Genomic DNA, 14733 nt, shown 5'->3' on the forward strand with positions numbered 1-14733 from the left:
TGTTTTTGTATGTCTTTTATTTATTCTTACTACACTGGCTATCACTTCTAGTATAATATGGAATAGAAATGATGAAAGGTAACCTCTTTGTCTTTTCCTTGATCCTGGAAGAGGAGCATTTAATCTTTGGCAATTGAGTATAATGTTGGCTATAGGTTTTCATAGATACTTTTTATTAGGTTAGGGAAGTTTTCTTTTATTCCTAATTTGGCAAGAGTTTTTAATCAGGAATAGATGTCAGATTTGTCAAATGTTTTTCTGCATCTATTGAGATGATTTAAAAAAATTTTTTTGAATTTAGTTTTTTAAAAAATTCTAATCATATAGTAAATTGCATTGATTTTTTAAATGTTAAATTAACCTTGCATAACTGAGATAAACTCTACTTGATAAAAATAATTACCTTTTTTCTATTATTGGATTTAATTTGTTAAAATTTTGTTTACATTTTGAATCAGTTTTTCTGAGGGATAGTGGTCTTTAGTAGTCTTTTCTTAATTTGTCTTTGTCTTATATTGATAGGTAATCATAACCTCATAGAATTAGTTCAGAAGTAGTCTCTTATTCTCAATTTTCCGGAAGAGTTTGTGTTGGATGGGTATTATTTCTCACTTAAATGTTTGGTAGAATTCACTAATGAAGCCATCTAGGCTTTTAGGATTCTTTATTAGAAAATATTTAGTTACAAATTCAATTTTTAATATAGGTTAGGGCTGTTCAAGTTGTTCAATTTAGTATCATAAGGGTTTTTTTTTAAAAAAATCTGTATTCTATTATTATTCTCTCAATTTGTTTAGAATCAAATTAAAGGTGGTAACGGCACGTTTCTCATAGACGATATTGATAACTAGTGCCGTTTTTTCTTGATCACTCTGCCTAGAGGCATATCAGTCTTATTATTGATCTTCTCAAACAACCAGCCTTTGATTTCATTCATTTTTCTTGAATGTTTTTATTTTTACTTCCTTGATTTCCACTCTTCTTTCTTTTTTCTACTTAGTTTTGGTTTAACTGACTCTTCTAATTGCTTTGCATGGGAGATGAGGTCATCAATTTGAGACCATTTTGTTTTCTAATATAGGTGTTTAGTGGTATACATTTGCCCCTAAATACTTTTTTTAGAGGCATCCCACAAATACTGGCATGTTGTACTTTCATTTTCATTCAGTTCAAAGTACTTTCTGTGTTTCCTTTTGATTTCTTTTTTCGTCTCTGAGTTATTTAGAAGTGTTGTTATTTTTCAAATATTTGGGATTTTCAAGAAATATTTCTGTTATTGATATCCAATTTAATTTCATTTTAACCAGTGAACATTCTTTGTAGGACTTTAATCCTGTTAAGTTTATTGGGACTTGCTTTATGGTCTGGAAAATGATCTACCTTTATAAATGCTCTATATGCACTGGAGAAGAATATGTATTATGTTGTTGTTGGGTGGCAGTTTTTTAATAAACAGCAATTACATCAAGTTGCTTGCTAGTATTGTACAAATCTTCTGCATCCTTACTGATATTTTGTCTTGAGCAGCTTTGAAATGTCTTGACTATAATTGTACATTTTTCCATTTCTTCTTAGATTTCTATTAGTTTTTGTTTCATGTGTTGTGAAGCTCTGTTGTAATGTTCGCAAACATTTAGAATTGTTATATGTTCTTGATTGATACTTTCATCATCATGAGATGATAATTATGTTATCATCTGAAACCTACTTTGATAGCTTTCTTTTGATTAGTGTTAGGGTGGTATGCCTTTTCCATCCTTTTACTTGTGACTTGTTTATGTCCTTATATTTCAAGTGCATTTCTTGCATGTAGCATACAATTGGATCTTGTTTTATCCAGTCTTACAAATTGTGAGTTTTTTTGAGCATGTAAATTATACATTAGGTTGGCGTAAAAGTAATTGCTTTTAAATAGATTTGCCATACACTTTTGCATCAACCTAATAGTATGAACTAAATAACATAAACATTTTATGTGATTAATGTTCCTTTCTGCTAGTTCTATAATTGCTGTCATTTTTGATTGATTGATTTTTCTCTTTATTATGGGTCATATTTTTCTGCTTCTTTACATGCCTGGTAGTTTTTTATTGAATTCCAAATATTACAAATTTTAACGTTGTTTTGTGCTAATTATTCTTGCATGCCTATAAATAATCTTGAAACAAATTGCTTGAAATAATTTGATTCTTTAGGATCTCGTTTTTAAGATTTGTTAGGCAGGACTGGCAAAGTGCTCAGTCTGATTTTAAATACTTCCCACTCCTGAAGCAAGACCCTTTTTTTTGTACTGTACGCAATGACTAATGAATTATGGATTATTTCAATCTGGCTGATAGAAACAAAGTATATTCCTGGTCCTGACCACCAGAAACTGTTACCTTTAATCCTTTTCTTTTTTTAAAAAAATCATTTATTATTATTTATTTATTTATTTTTTTGAGACAGTCTCACTCTGTCACCCAGGCTGGAGTGCAGTGGCGTGATCTCGGCTCACTGCAATCTCCGCCTCCTAGGTTCAAACAATTCTCCTGTCTCAGCCTCCCAAGTAGCTAGGATCACAGGCGTCCACCAGCACACCCGGCTAATTTTTTGGTATTTTTAGTAGAGATGGGATTTCACTATGTTGGCCAGACTAGTCTTGAACTCTTGACCTCAGGTGATCCATCTGCCTCAGCCTCCCAAAGTGCTGGGATTACAGGTATGAGCCAGCGCACCTGGCCACCTTTAATTCTTTTGGGTATTTTTTCCATGGTCTCAGGTAGTTTCCTCAAATGCATGTGTTGATTATTACTCATCTGAATAGTCGAGAGAAGCACACTGCCAATTTCATTGCCTTGTGCAGTCTTCTCTGGCACTCCATCCTGTGGTTTCTAGCTGTTATTCAGAGTCTAAGCTTTTTCCCAAATCAGCATGTCCACTGGACTCTGGCTCAGTTCTCCTTCTTGTGCCATGGCCTGCACTCTGTCTTAAAGCAGCAAGCTGGCATAATCATAAGTCTCACCCTGTCATCTACTGCCTTTCCTGGATCAGTGTCTTACATTGCTCAATGGCCAGTGATTGGTACTTCATCTTGTCTGGAAGCACAAGTCAAATTAGAAAGATTGCTAATTGTCCTTTTTTTTTCTTTTTTTTAAACATTTTCAATCACATTAGGTGAACTACTCTAGCATTTTTTACTTTTTTAGATTTGTCTCTTATAACCAGTTTATAATTAATGTAGGAAATGTCTTTTTATTTAGCTTTTCCTGAGGAATCTCCTTGTTTTGAAGAAAACATGGATTGGAAAATCATCAGTGATAATTATTTTCAATTTTTGAATAATCTACTCAAGTCTCCAACAGCTTCCATATCCAGGTAAGTTATCAGAATTCAACTTCTAGGTCTTGATTTAATTATCATCTGAAGATAATCAAAATCTAATTATAGGATATACATTCTTTAAAATTTATGAGCCTGATTTAGATATTGACACAATCTTTCATGTGAGCTGTTCAATAAATATTTCTTTAATAGAATGTATGACTCAAGTTTCAAGTTGCTTAATAGAATGTATGAATCAATGGATTTTGAAAGGAAATACAGATTGTAGTAAGAAGATTTTCCTTCAATAATAACACGATTTGTAATAGATGCTCCAAAAATAAGGTATTTGTTTTTGAAAAATTGTCTTAGCTAGTTGCCTAGAGTTTAAACAGGAAATCAATACTATAGATTCTGTTAGTTTCAAAGACTCCTGGGAGGGAGAAGCGGTCTTTGGAACTAAATTTGTCAGACTATTTTCTGCTGTCCTATTTCAGCACATGTATTGAAATGCAGATTTTTATGTATGGTTATGAACAGTGTGTCCAGTTTAAAGGTATACTCTGTTATCTGTGGGGTGTGTTGGAACATGACGGGAGAGAAGTTTTGCATAAGAGCAGTAACTCTCAAATTTGAGAATGGATTAAATCTGTGAAGATCGCTAAAAATAAAAATGCTTGCCCCTTGCCCCAGACATAGGAAATTTTACTCTGTGTACAGGACCCAGGTTTCTGTATATTTCACACATTCTATAGGTGGTTCCAGTGCACAGCAAAGTTGGAGAACCATTCTGCTGTATCTGTCTAAAATGGGGATTAGTCATTCCTATGGAACTTCTTAAGCCCAGCTATTAGTAGGAACAGAAGAAAGGACAATGGGATGGACCCTCTAGAGAATCAATTCCTTGCCTATGTCAGATTTTTAATTCCTCTTTCCTGAGAGCCTCAATAATTTAACAGCCCTGGAAAATCAGCACAAAACTAGTCTATTTGTGCACAAGGACACATTTAACTTTATATTTGTAGACCCATAGCAGTTGGCACAGTGTCTTTCATCATGGATAGTAGTAGATAATTAGATGTTGAATTAATGAATGAAAAATCATTGAATGTTAAGCACAATTTATATTAACAAAGCTGAACTTGAAATGACAAAACCTGGGTGGTCTCCTAGTCATGCTACATAATAACAACTTGAATCTGCCAATTAAAAAAATAAAAAGTTTCTTTTTTCATGAAAGGGAAATAATGAAGTGTACTTCAAAAGGCTGTTGTAGGAATTAACTAAGATTGTAGTTGTGAAAGTGCTTTATAAGCTAAATTACTAAAGTAATATAAAAACATGTGGCAATAATACTATTAGTAGTACTACTTCTACTTCAATTTATTATTCTATTGCTACTCCATAACCCTCTCAGTTCCATTTCAAATGGAACTGTCTTTATCCAAATAAAGACAGTTTTATGTTCTTCTCTATCAAGGCACAATGACTTGGATGATAATTAGGCATCTATTCTTAGGGAGGGCTGGATTTAGGCAAGGTTTATGTTGAATTCCTAATAGAACTTTCTCTTTCCTGACGGGATTTTTTTTTTTCCCCAAGGAATTATTTCAAAGAAGTCATTCTGTCCTAAAAATAACAACTAACTAAATTAAGCCTATATTTTTTGTATGGGGTGCTCAGATGTCAGCTATCAGGGAGGTAAACAGCATTTTGCCTTTGATAGGTCTTGTGTCTGTCCTATGTCAGAGAGTGTGTTATACAACAGGAGCAGAGGGTTAAAAAACTTCGGAAGTAGTTTACCCTTTAAGGCATAAATAGCCAATAAAGGTCAAAAATTCCTTACCCACAATGCTGAACTCTTACAAAGTCTGAAAATAGAGGCTTTTCTTATGGTTGATATCACAGCTCATTCCGCAGAGATTTAGCATGAACTGATGTGAAGCAGTTTCAAGAGTATTTTCTTGCTCCGCAAGATCATTCACAGGTCTCACTGCCGAAGTGTTAATATGTTGATGATCAGGGCTGCCCCAGCCCTCACTGAGGTGCATGAATACATATCTGATACCTGTACCATGCTGCGTTTCTAAAGGATGAACATCCTGAATTCTGAAACACATGTAACCCCAAGAATGTCAAAAGTGGATTTGTAACTTCTGAGTCAGTAGAAGTTAGTTCTGCAAGTGTGGGTTTCTATTACAAGAGGGGACTTACAGTGACTGAGTTGCTCTTCTGAGAACTCTGTATTTTAAAATTAAACACCTGGAGATAAATTACCCCATATATAATAATGAGTTTCTAACAGTAGGATGTATATAGTATTGTTGAAAGAGCACTGGAATTGCCTTCCAGGACAGGGAATCCCCATACCTTCCTTAAACCATACAGGCATGGTTTCTAATGCACTCCACTATTTGTACTACCTTTATATGCTAAGACATTTTGAAATGGAATTAAATCCTAGGATTCTTCTGACATAAATAGCGAACTTGTCTTTAATAATCATATATATTATTGTTAAATATGCCAGGGGAAAATAATTAAGAATGCATTCTTTTTGGTAGTAGGAAACATTTTAAACTAAATGTATATAACTTCATTGTGGATTTCTAAAACACTTTCAAATGCTCACATTCGTTTAATTTCTGTTGAAAAACATGTTGTCTATTAAATGTTTCATTTGTGTTTTACTATCAATAAGTGAGTATTAACTTGGAAATGTGATAAATCACATTTATTTTTTATTTTATATTAAAATAATTCTACTAATATTACAGGGCTTTAAATTTCACAAAGCACCTTTTAATGATGGAAAAGAAGTTGCACACCCTTGAGGATGAACAAATGAACTTTCTTTTATCATTTGTGGAATTTTTTGAGAAATTATTGTTGCTTAATCTTTTTGACTCCTCCATCGTTCCCAATTTCCATCACCTCCCATCTCTCACGGAGGATATTCTGAATATAAATTCTCTGTGGACAAATCATTTGAAAAGTTTAAAGAGAGACCCATCTGCCACTGGTGCTCAGAAACTCTTGGAATTTGGCAAAGAAGTGAGCTGGAAAATGCGAACTCTCGAAAGTCACTGGATAAGGAAGGAACCAAAAAATCTTTTGAGATTCCTGGAATTAATACTTTTTGAAATTAATCCCAAATTATTAGAATTATGGGTCTACGGCATTTCAAAAGGAAAAAGAGCTAAACTGGAAAACTTCTTTTCACTTTTAAATTTTTCTGTTCCAGAAAATGAGATTCTGAGTACAAGTTTTAACTTTTCCCAGTTGTTCCATTCGGATTGGCCGGAATCACCAGCTATGAACATAGATTTTGTACGTCTAAGTGAGACTATAATAAAGAGTCTCCATGAATTTGGATTCTTGGAGGAGGGAGAGGTCTCAGAAGTTCTGAACACGGTCTACACTATCAGGAATGCATCTGATTTTTTCTCAGCCCTTTCTGAACCTCAAAAACAAGAAGTTGGTAAAATTTTGACTCAAAAATACCTAAATGTCTTTCAGGACAAGGATTCAGCTTTACTTCTGCAAATTTATTCTTCATTTTACCAATACATTTATGAATTTTTGAATATTCAGAGTAGAGGTTCTTCACTGACTTACCTTACACAAATCTCAAAACACATTTTGGATATCATAAAACAATTTAATTTCCAAAGCATCAGTAAAGCATTTGCATTGTTATTTAAGGCAGCAGAGCTTCTTGGGGGAATTTCTAACGTATCTTATTGTCAGCAATTGCTTTCAATTTTTAACTTTTTGGAGCTTCAAGCCCAATCCTTCATGTCCACAGAAGGCCAAGAACTGGAAGTGATCCACACTACTTTGACAGGCCTCAAACAGCTGCTCATAATTGATGAAGATTTTCGTCTTTCTTTATTTCAATACATGAGCCAGTTCTTCAACAGTTCAGTAGAAGGCCTATTCGATAATGAGTGCTTGATTTCGGACAGTAAACATATTTCTTCCATAAATTATTCAACAAGTGAGGAGACTTCATTTGTTTTTCCATTGGCACAAATTTTTTCAAACCTCTCAGCAAATGTCAGTGTGTTCAACAAGTTTATGTCCATTCACTGTACTGTTTCATGGCTTCAAATGTGGACTGAAATCTGGGAAAGCATATCTCAATTATTTAAGTTTGACCTGAATGTTTTCACATCTCTTCATCATGGTTTCACTCAGCTTTTGGATGAACTGGAAAATCATGTGAAAGTCTCCAAAAGCTGCCAGGGAATATTTCCCACACATAATGTTGCTAGACTCATATTAAATTTGTTTAAAAATGTAACTCAAGCCGATGACTTCCATGATCGGGAGGACTTCCTGGATCTCAGGGATTTTTTGGTAGCTTTAGGTAATGCGTTAGTTTCAGTAAAAAAACTTAACTTGGAGCCAGTGGAGAAATCCCTTTTCACCGTGGAAACTGCCCTGCATCAGTTGAAGACATTTCCATTCAACACAAGTACAAGCAGAGAGTTTTTAAATTCTCTGCTCAAAGTTTTCATTGAGTTTAGCAGTACCTCAGAAAATATAGACAGAAATGTAGATTCGATAAATGACTTTCTTTCAAATAATCTCACAAATGATGGAGAGAAATTTGAAAATATCATCACTGAGCTAAGAGAAGCAATAGTATTTCTTAGAAATGTATCACATGATCGAGATTTGTTTTCCTGTGCTGATATTTTCCAAAATGTTACTGAGTTTATTTTAGAAGATGGCTTTTTATATGTAAATACCTCACAGAGGATGTTACGTATTCTAGACATGATAAATTCCACATTTTCCTCTGAGAGCACAATTAGCAGGCTGAAAGGATGCATTGTGTGGTTAGATGTCATAAACCATTTGTATTTGGTGTCTAACTCCAGTTTTTCACAAGGCCATCTTCAAAATATTTTGGGGAATTTCAGACATATAGAAAAGAAAGTGAACTCTATATTGAAAATTATAACTTGGGTGTTAAATGTAAAAAAACCTCTTTGTTCATCAAATGGCTTGCATATAAATTGTGTAAATATTTACTTGAAAGACGTAACTGACTTTCTAAATATTGTACTTACTACAGTCTTTGAAAAAGAGAAGATACCTAAATTTGAGATTTTATTAGCTCTTTTAAATGATTCCACAAAGCAAGTAAGGATGAGCATCAACAATTTAACAACAGACTTTGATTTTGCATCTCAATCCAATTGGAAATATTTTACTGAATTAATTCTAAGACCAATAGAAATGTCAGATGAAATTCCTAATCAGTTTCAAAATATTTGGCTTCATTTAATAACACTGGGGAAGGAATTTCAGAAGCTTGTAAAAGGTATTTACTCTAACATCCTGGAAAATAATTCCTCTTCTAAAACTGGAAACTTGTTAAACATATTTGCCACCAGTCCAAAAGAAAAAGATGTAAACAGTGTAGGCAATTCCATTTATCATTTAGCTAGTTACCTTGCCTTCAACTTATCTCATGACCTCCAAAATTCACCAAAAATAATTTCACCTGAAATAATGAAAGCCACGGGTCTTGGGATTCAACTGATGAGGGATGTGTTCACTTCCTTAATGCCTGCAGTTCATCACATTCGTCCACAAAATACAGGTTATATGCAAGTTTTGAAGAAGGTAACTTCTGTCATGCGTACTCTTAAGAAGGCAGACATAGACATTTTGGTGGATCAACTTGAACAAATTAGTGCAAGCCTAATGGATTTCTTTAGGAATATCAGTAATGTGAGAACTGGCAAGTTAGGGGTCAACTTGCTTGTTGACTTGATGAAAAAATTTGTAGACAGCTCGCATTCTTGGAATGTTAATCACCTGCTGCAGCTCTCACGCCTGTTTCCTAAAGATGCTGTGGATGCTGTGGTAGATGTGTACTATGTGCTTCCTCATGCTGTAAGGCTCCTACAGGGAGTACTTGGTAAAAACATCACTGAAGGCCTCAAGGATGTCTACAGCTTCATACTCCTTCATGGCATAACCATTTCAGATATCACCAAGGAAGACTTCACAATTGTGATAAAAATTCTTTTGGATATAATTGAATTAATATCAGATAAGCCAGATATTATTTCAGAGACTTTAACTTGTTTTCCTGTGGTTTGGTGCTGGAATCATACAAATTCTGGATTTCAGCAGAATTCAAAGGTAGACCCCTGCAGTGTCCATGGGCTCATGTCTTCTTCCTTTTATGGCAAAGTGGCCAGTATACTCGATCATCTCCACCTGTCTCCCCAAGGTGAAGATTCACCATGTTCAAATGAAACCTCCCGAATGGAAATAAATAGGAAAGTGGTCTGCATAATTCATGAATTAGTGGACTGGAATTCTATTCTTCTGGAGCTCGCTGACGTCTTCCATGTTAACATTTCTCTTGTGAAAACTGTGCAGAAATTTTGGCATAAGATATTACCATTTGTCCCACCTTCAATAAATCAAACTAGGGATAGCATCTCTGGACTTTGTCCTAGTGGTCCCATAAAGCAAGTTGCTTTGCAAATCATAGAAAAACTTAAAAATGTCAACTTTACAAAAGTTACATCAGGTGAAAATACTCTTGACAAACTAGCTAGTTTAAACAAGATCCTTAACGTTAATGAAGACACAGAGACATCTGTTCAAAAGATTATTTCCTCGAATTTGGAAAGGACAATACAATTGATTTCTGAAGACTGGAGCCTAGAAAAAAGTACTCATAATCTACTCTCTTCATTTATGATGCTCCTGAATGCAAATCTCACAGGTAGCAGTTCAGAAGCATTATCAAATTTTATTGAAAAGAATGAAACAACTTACAACTTTGAAGAGCTATGGCCTGAGTTTCAACAAATCGTGAAAGACCTAACCCAAGATTTTAGAGTCAGACACCTGCTCTCTGAAATGAACAAAGATATCAAAAGTATAAATTCAGTGGCTCTTCAAAACATTACTTTGCAATTTGCCCGTTTCCTGGAGATCCTGGATTCACAGTCACTGAAGACATTAGAAATTATTGAAGATTTTCTATTGGTCACAAAAAACTGGCTTCAGGAATATGCAGATGAGGATTACTCCAGAATGATAGAAACACTATTCATTCCTGTGACCAATGAGAGCTCAACTGAAGATAGAGCTTTGTTAACCAAAGCTATTACTACTTTTTGGGGCTCTTTAAAAAATATATCTAGAGAAGGCAATTTTGATGTTGCCTTTCTTGCTCATCTGCTAAATCAAGAACAGCTGACTAATTTCTCAGGTGTTCAGTTGCTTTTTGAAAACATCCTAATTAATTCAATCAATAACTTAGCTGGGAATTCTCAAGAAGCAGCTTGGAACTTAAGTGATACTGACCTTCAAATAATGAATTTCATTAACCTTATCTTGAACCATATGCAGTCAGAAACTAGTAGGAAAACAGTTCTCCCTCCGAGAAGCATAGTAGGTTTCATGGAACAACTTTTGAAAACATTCTTATCCCTTTTGCTAAAGGAAGATTCTGAGAACAAAATATCTCTTCTGCTGAAAGATTTCCACAAAGATGTTACTGCAGAGATGAGGTGAGTCTACTTTTGCTTTGTGTCGTATATGTAGTTGTGATATATCTCAAACTACTTTATTTTCTGGAGTATAGGCATGTCAAAAACAATGTTTGTATCTAATACTTTTGAAATATCTTTGATGTAAATTTGTCTTAATAAATATTTTATCAAAATGTCAACGTAAAAGAATTTTGGTTACTGTCATCTAACTAGTAAAATATAAACCCAGTCCAGGGTAATTAATCACATATTATTCTTACATTTTTAGATTATGAAAACAATTATGAATTCCGTTTTGTATGGATCTGAAAAATTACTTTTCATAGCTGTACATGCATATACAGGATTGCCATAATTTGAATTGCTATACTAACTGTCTAATCACCAACTAGGGACTTAAATATTCTCAGCCCAATGAATCTACTGTGATGCTTGCATTTAGAGACATAAAAAGTGATAGTCACATTATCTCTTTTTCATATATCTTCAAAAATCTCATTTGAAGTTTGCCAGTGAAAAGGCTGGAGGGAAATTCCAATTTATTCCATGATGTCTGCTTTAGTCAAGTTTCAATCAGAGTAACAAAAACCGTCAAAGGATTTAATCCAAGGAAATTAGCTTACACAATTTTGGGGGCTGGCTAAGTAAGTCTGCAATCAGTAGGGCCGACTGTCAGGAAGGGAGGCCCACAGCAGGCAGGGGCGCCGCGGGCATGAGTGAAAGCTCCTTGTCCACAGGTGGTTAGGAAGGAAGACCAGGGGAAGGGAGAGCCACTGACTATGAATACCCAGCAGTGATTTTGTGCCTCTAAGTTACAGAGGTTCTAAGCGCTCTTTCAGAGTTTTCCTGCCCACTCAGGACAGTATCCCTTCTAATTTAAAATTAACTGATCAGGAATTTTAACTCCGTCTGCAAAATCTCTTTATAGCAACACCTAGATTAGTGTTTGATTGAATAGCTGGGAGAAGATGTATTTATATTACACAATGGCTATAACTCCCATCTATCCTCCATCTCTCATGAGGGAATCTCCCCTATAGCCCACCCTGAGAAACATACAAGAAAGGGACTTCTGGGGCTATTATTCAGCCTAGTCACGTTGATACGTCTGTCTAAGCAATTTGCTAGTACTTCTCAAGCTCACAAAAGTATAAATATGCTAACCACTTTTCAGAGACTTATCTCTTACATCAAGAATCACATTGTAGTCATTGTACCTTCTTTCCTAAGTAAAAGCCATTTTAACCTTTTTCGTAAGCAAAAGTATGTGGCTTTTTAAGTTGCCAGGTTCAAAATACTGTAATAGAATTTGTTCATGAAATTCCTCACTGTTTTCATGATTTGGCAACAAAATATTGAGTTTCATCTGAAATTATTTTAGCATGTCATCTTTTGCTAAGTATTATCCTCCCATGATGCTAGTATAAAACAAATAAAATAATATAAATCACTATATATCTTAATATTTCCACTGTTAATGTATTAAAAATAAAAGTAAAAGTAAATAAATATATATATATATTTACAGTTTTGTCCCAAAAGATAAAATTCTAGAAGTTCTGAAACTGGATCAATTTGTTGCTCTGATGAAAGAAGACAGATTGAGGAACATTTTTTCAAGTTTAAAGGAGACTATATATCACCTAATAAAAAGTTCACTTATATTAGACAATGGAGAATTTTATTTTGATAGTCATCAAGGACTGAAGTTCATGCAAGATTTACTTAATGCTCTTCTCAGGGAAACGCCAGTGAAAAATGGGACTGAAAATACTACAGACTTTTTCACAGTGGTGAGTCAGTTGTTTTTCCATGGGAATACGTCTGGGGACCTCTTCAAACTCAATCAGGATCTTAGGGCAGCTCTTCACCTTGTAAGAGAATGTTCAACAGAGATGGCAAGGCTTCTGGATACAATTTTAAATGCTCCTAATAAGGAATTCTATGCTTCGTATCCTACCCTCCAAGAAGTTATACTTGCTAATCTAACGGATTTGCTTTTCTTTATAAATAATTCATTCCCTCTAAGAAACAGAGCAACATTAGAACTTACTAAGAGATTACTTGGTCCTCTTTCAAGAGCTGGTGAAGAAAGTCGTGTCCCGGAACCCCTCTTAGAAATGTCTGGGACTCTGGTCATGCTGTTGAATGACAGTGCTGACCTGAGAGATCTTGCTACATCAGTGGACTCCATTGTGAAACTTCTTAAACTAGTCAAGAAAGTTTCAGGGAAGATGGCCACAGTTTTTAAAACTCATTTTGTCTCCAATACCAAGGACAGTGTGAAATTCTTTGTCACTCTCTATTCCATCATGCAACAAAGTGTTCAAAATCTTGTGAAAGAAATAGCTACTTTGAAAAAAATAGATCATTTCACATTTGAAAAGATAAATGATTTGTTGGTGCCATTTCTTGATTTGGCCTTTGAAATGATTGGGGTCGAAACTTATACATCATCAAACTCTGACATTTTCAGTATGTCATCTGGCATACTGTCATATATGAACCAATCTAAGGACTTTTCTGATATTTTGGAAGAAATTGCTGAATTTTTAACATCTGTGAGAATCAACTTGGAAGATGTGAAGAGTCTTGTGGTAGCATTTAACAATGAAACTCAAACATTTTCTATGGATTCTATCAACTTATGGGAAGAAATTCTGGGTTGCTTAGTGCCTATAAATAACATCACCAACCAAATGGACTTCTTATACCCTAATCCAATTTCCACTCATAGTGACCCTCAAGATATAAAATGGGAAATAATTCATGAAGAGATCCCTTTTGTGGATAAAATATTATCACAAAACAGCACAGAAATAGGGTCTGTCTTGAAAATGGTGATCGGTCTCACCTTAGAAGCTCTTTGGAAAAACTTAAAGAAGGATAATTGGAATGTTTCTAATCTGTTGATGACATTTACTCAGCATCCAGATAACCTTTTGGAAACCATAGAAAGAGTTTTAGAGGCCTGCAGTGGAATTAAAAGTGACTATGAAGGTGATTTGAGTAAAAGTTTATATTTTGACACACCTTTGATTCGGAATATAACTTATCATCAACTTGAAAAAGCAATCCATAATGTTTCAAGTAGAATAGCTCTCTGGAGGAAAGGGCTTCTGTTTAACAACTCTGAATGGACATCTTCCACAAGAACTTTGTTTCAGCCACTTTTTGAGATTTTCATTAAAGCAACCACTGGAAAGAATGTCACATCAGAAAAAGAAGAGAGAACCAAGAAAGAGATGATTGACTTTCCTTGTAGTTTCAAACCATTTTCCTGTTTGGAGAAATACCTGAGAGGATTATTTGTATTGACTAAATACTGGCAAAAAATCCTGCTGACAGATCAAAGGTAATAAAAAGCAAGCCGAATTCACTTTGTTTTTTTCCCTACCGCAGTAACTGTAAAATAGAACCATGCAGGAATTACATTGAACCAGGGTAAGTAGTTTTTCTTGACTTCAACTTTCTTCACACTCTGAAGTTGGCTTCAACATAGAGCAATTCAAGTCCAGTCATTTTTTTCACAATTTGACTCATTATTTGGCATTCAAATATAATTATAATTTATTCAAATATTTCAAAAGTTAGTTATTTTATTCTCAGAAGCAAAAACCTTTTATTCTATTCACTCGCCCCAAGACTAGCTGCATAAGCAATTTTTCTATTCATATCCTCTGGCAGCCAAGGGTCCAATCACTCAGTATATACACAGGAACATGAAGCTGCTTGCTTCACAGAAAATTATGCCTCCAGTTGTAGCTAACCACAGGAAAGGGCCAGGCAGCTGCTGGCTTCTGCCCTCTTTTGATTCTGCCAAACTTCACGTGTTTGATCCACCTCCAAGCCCTCCCATCCCTGAATGTTATGTCAATAGAAACCTGTTCTTAAA

The 14733-nt window shown here is 34.6% G+C and overlaps 1 protein-coding gene across 2 annotated transcripts in view; it reads left to right on the top strand.

The window, feature by feature from the left end:
* The window catches only part of ABCA13 (ATP binding cassette subfamily A member 13), a 492370-nt gene that overhangs the window by 91959 nt on the left and 385678 nt on the right, over positions 1–14733 (top strand). The window contains exons 16-18 of one of the 2 annotated variants that reach the window (XM_017956721.3): positions 3243–3357; positions 6081–10856; positions 12367–14193. In XM_017956721.3, the coding sequence (XP_017812210.3) occupies positions 3243–3357; positions 6081–10856; positions 12367–14193 (6718 nt within the window). Of the gene's footprint in view, positions 1–2686; positions 3358–6080; positions 10857–12366; positions 14194–14733 lie in introns of those variants that run through there. The other variant, XM_031665413.1, reaches the window with a different exon arrangement.

This window comes from Papio anubis, chromosome 4 (assembly GCF_008728515.1).
Source record: "Papio anubis isolate 15944 chromosome 4, Panubis1.0, whole genome shotgun sequence".
Classification (NCBI taxonomy): Eukaryota; Metazoa; Chordata; class Mammalia; order Primates; family Cercopithecidae; genus Papio; species Papio anubis.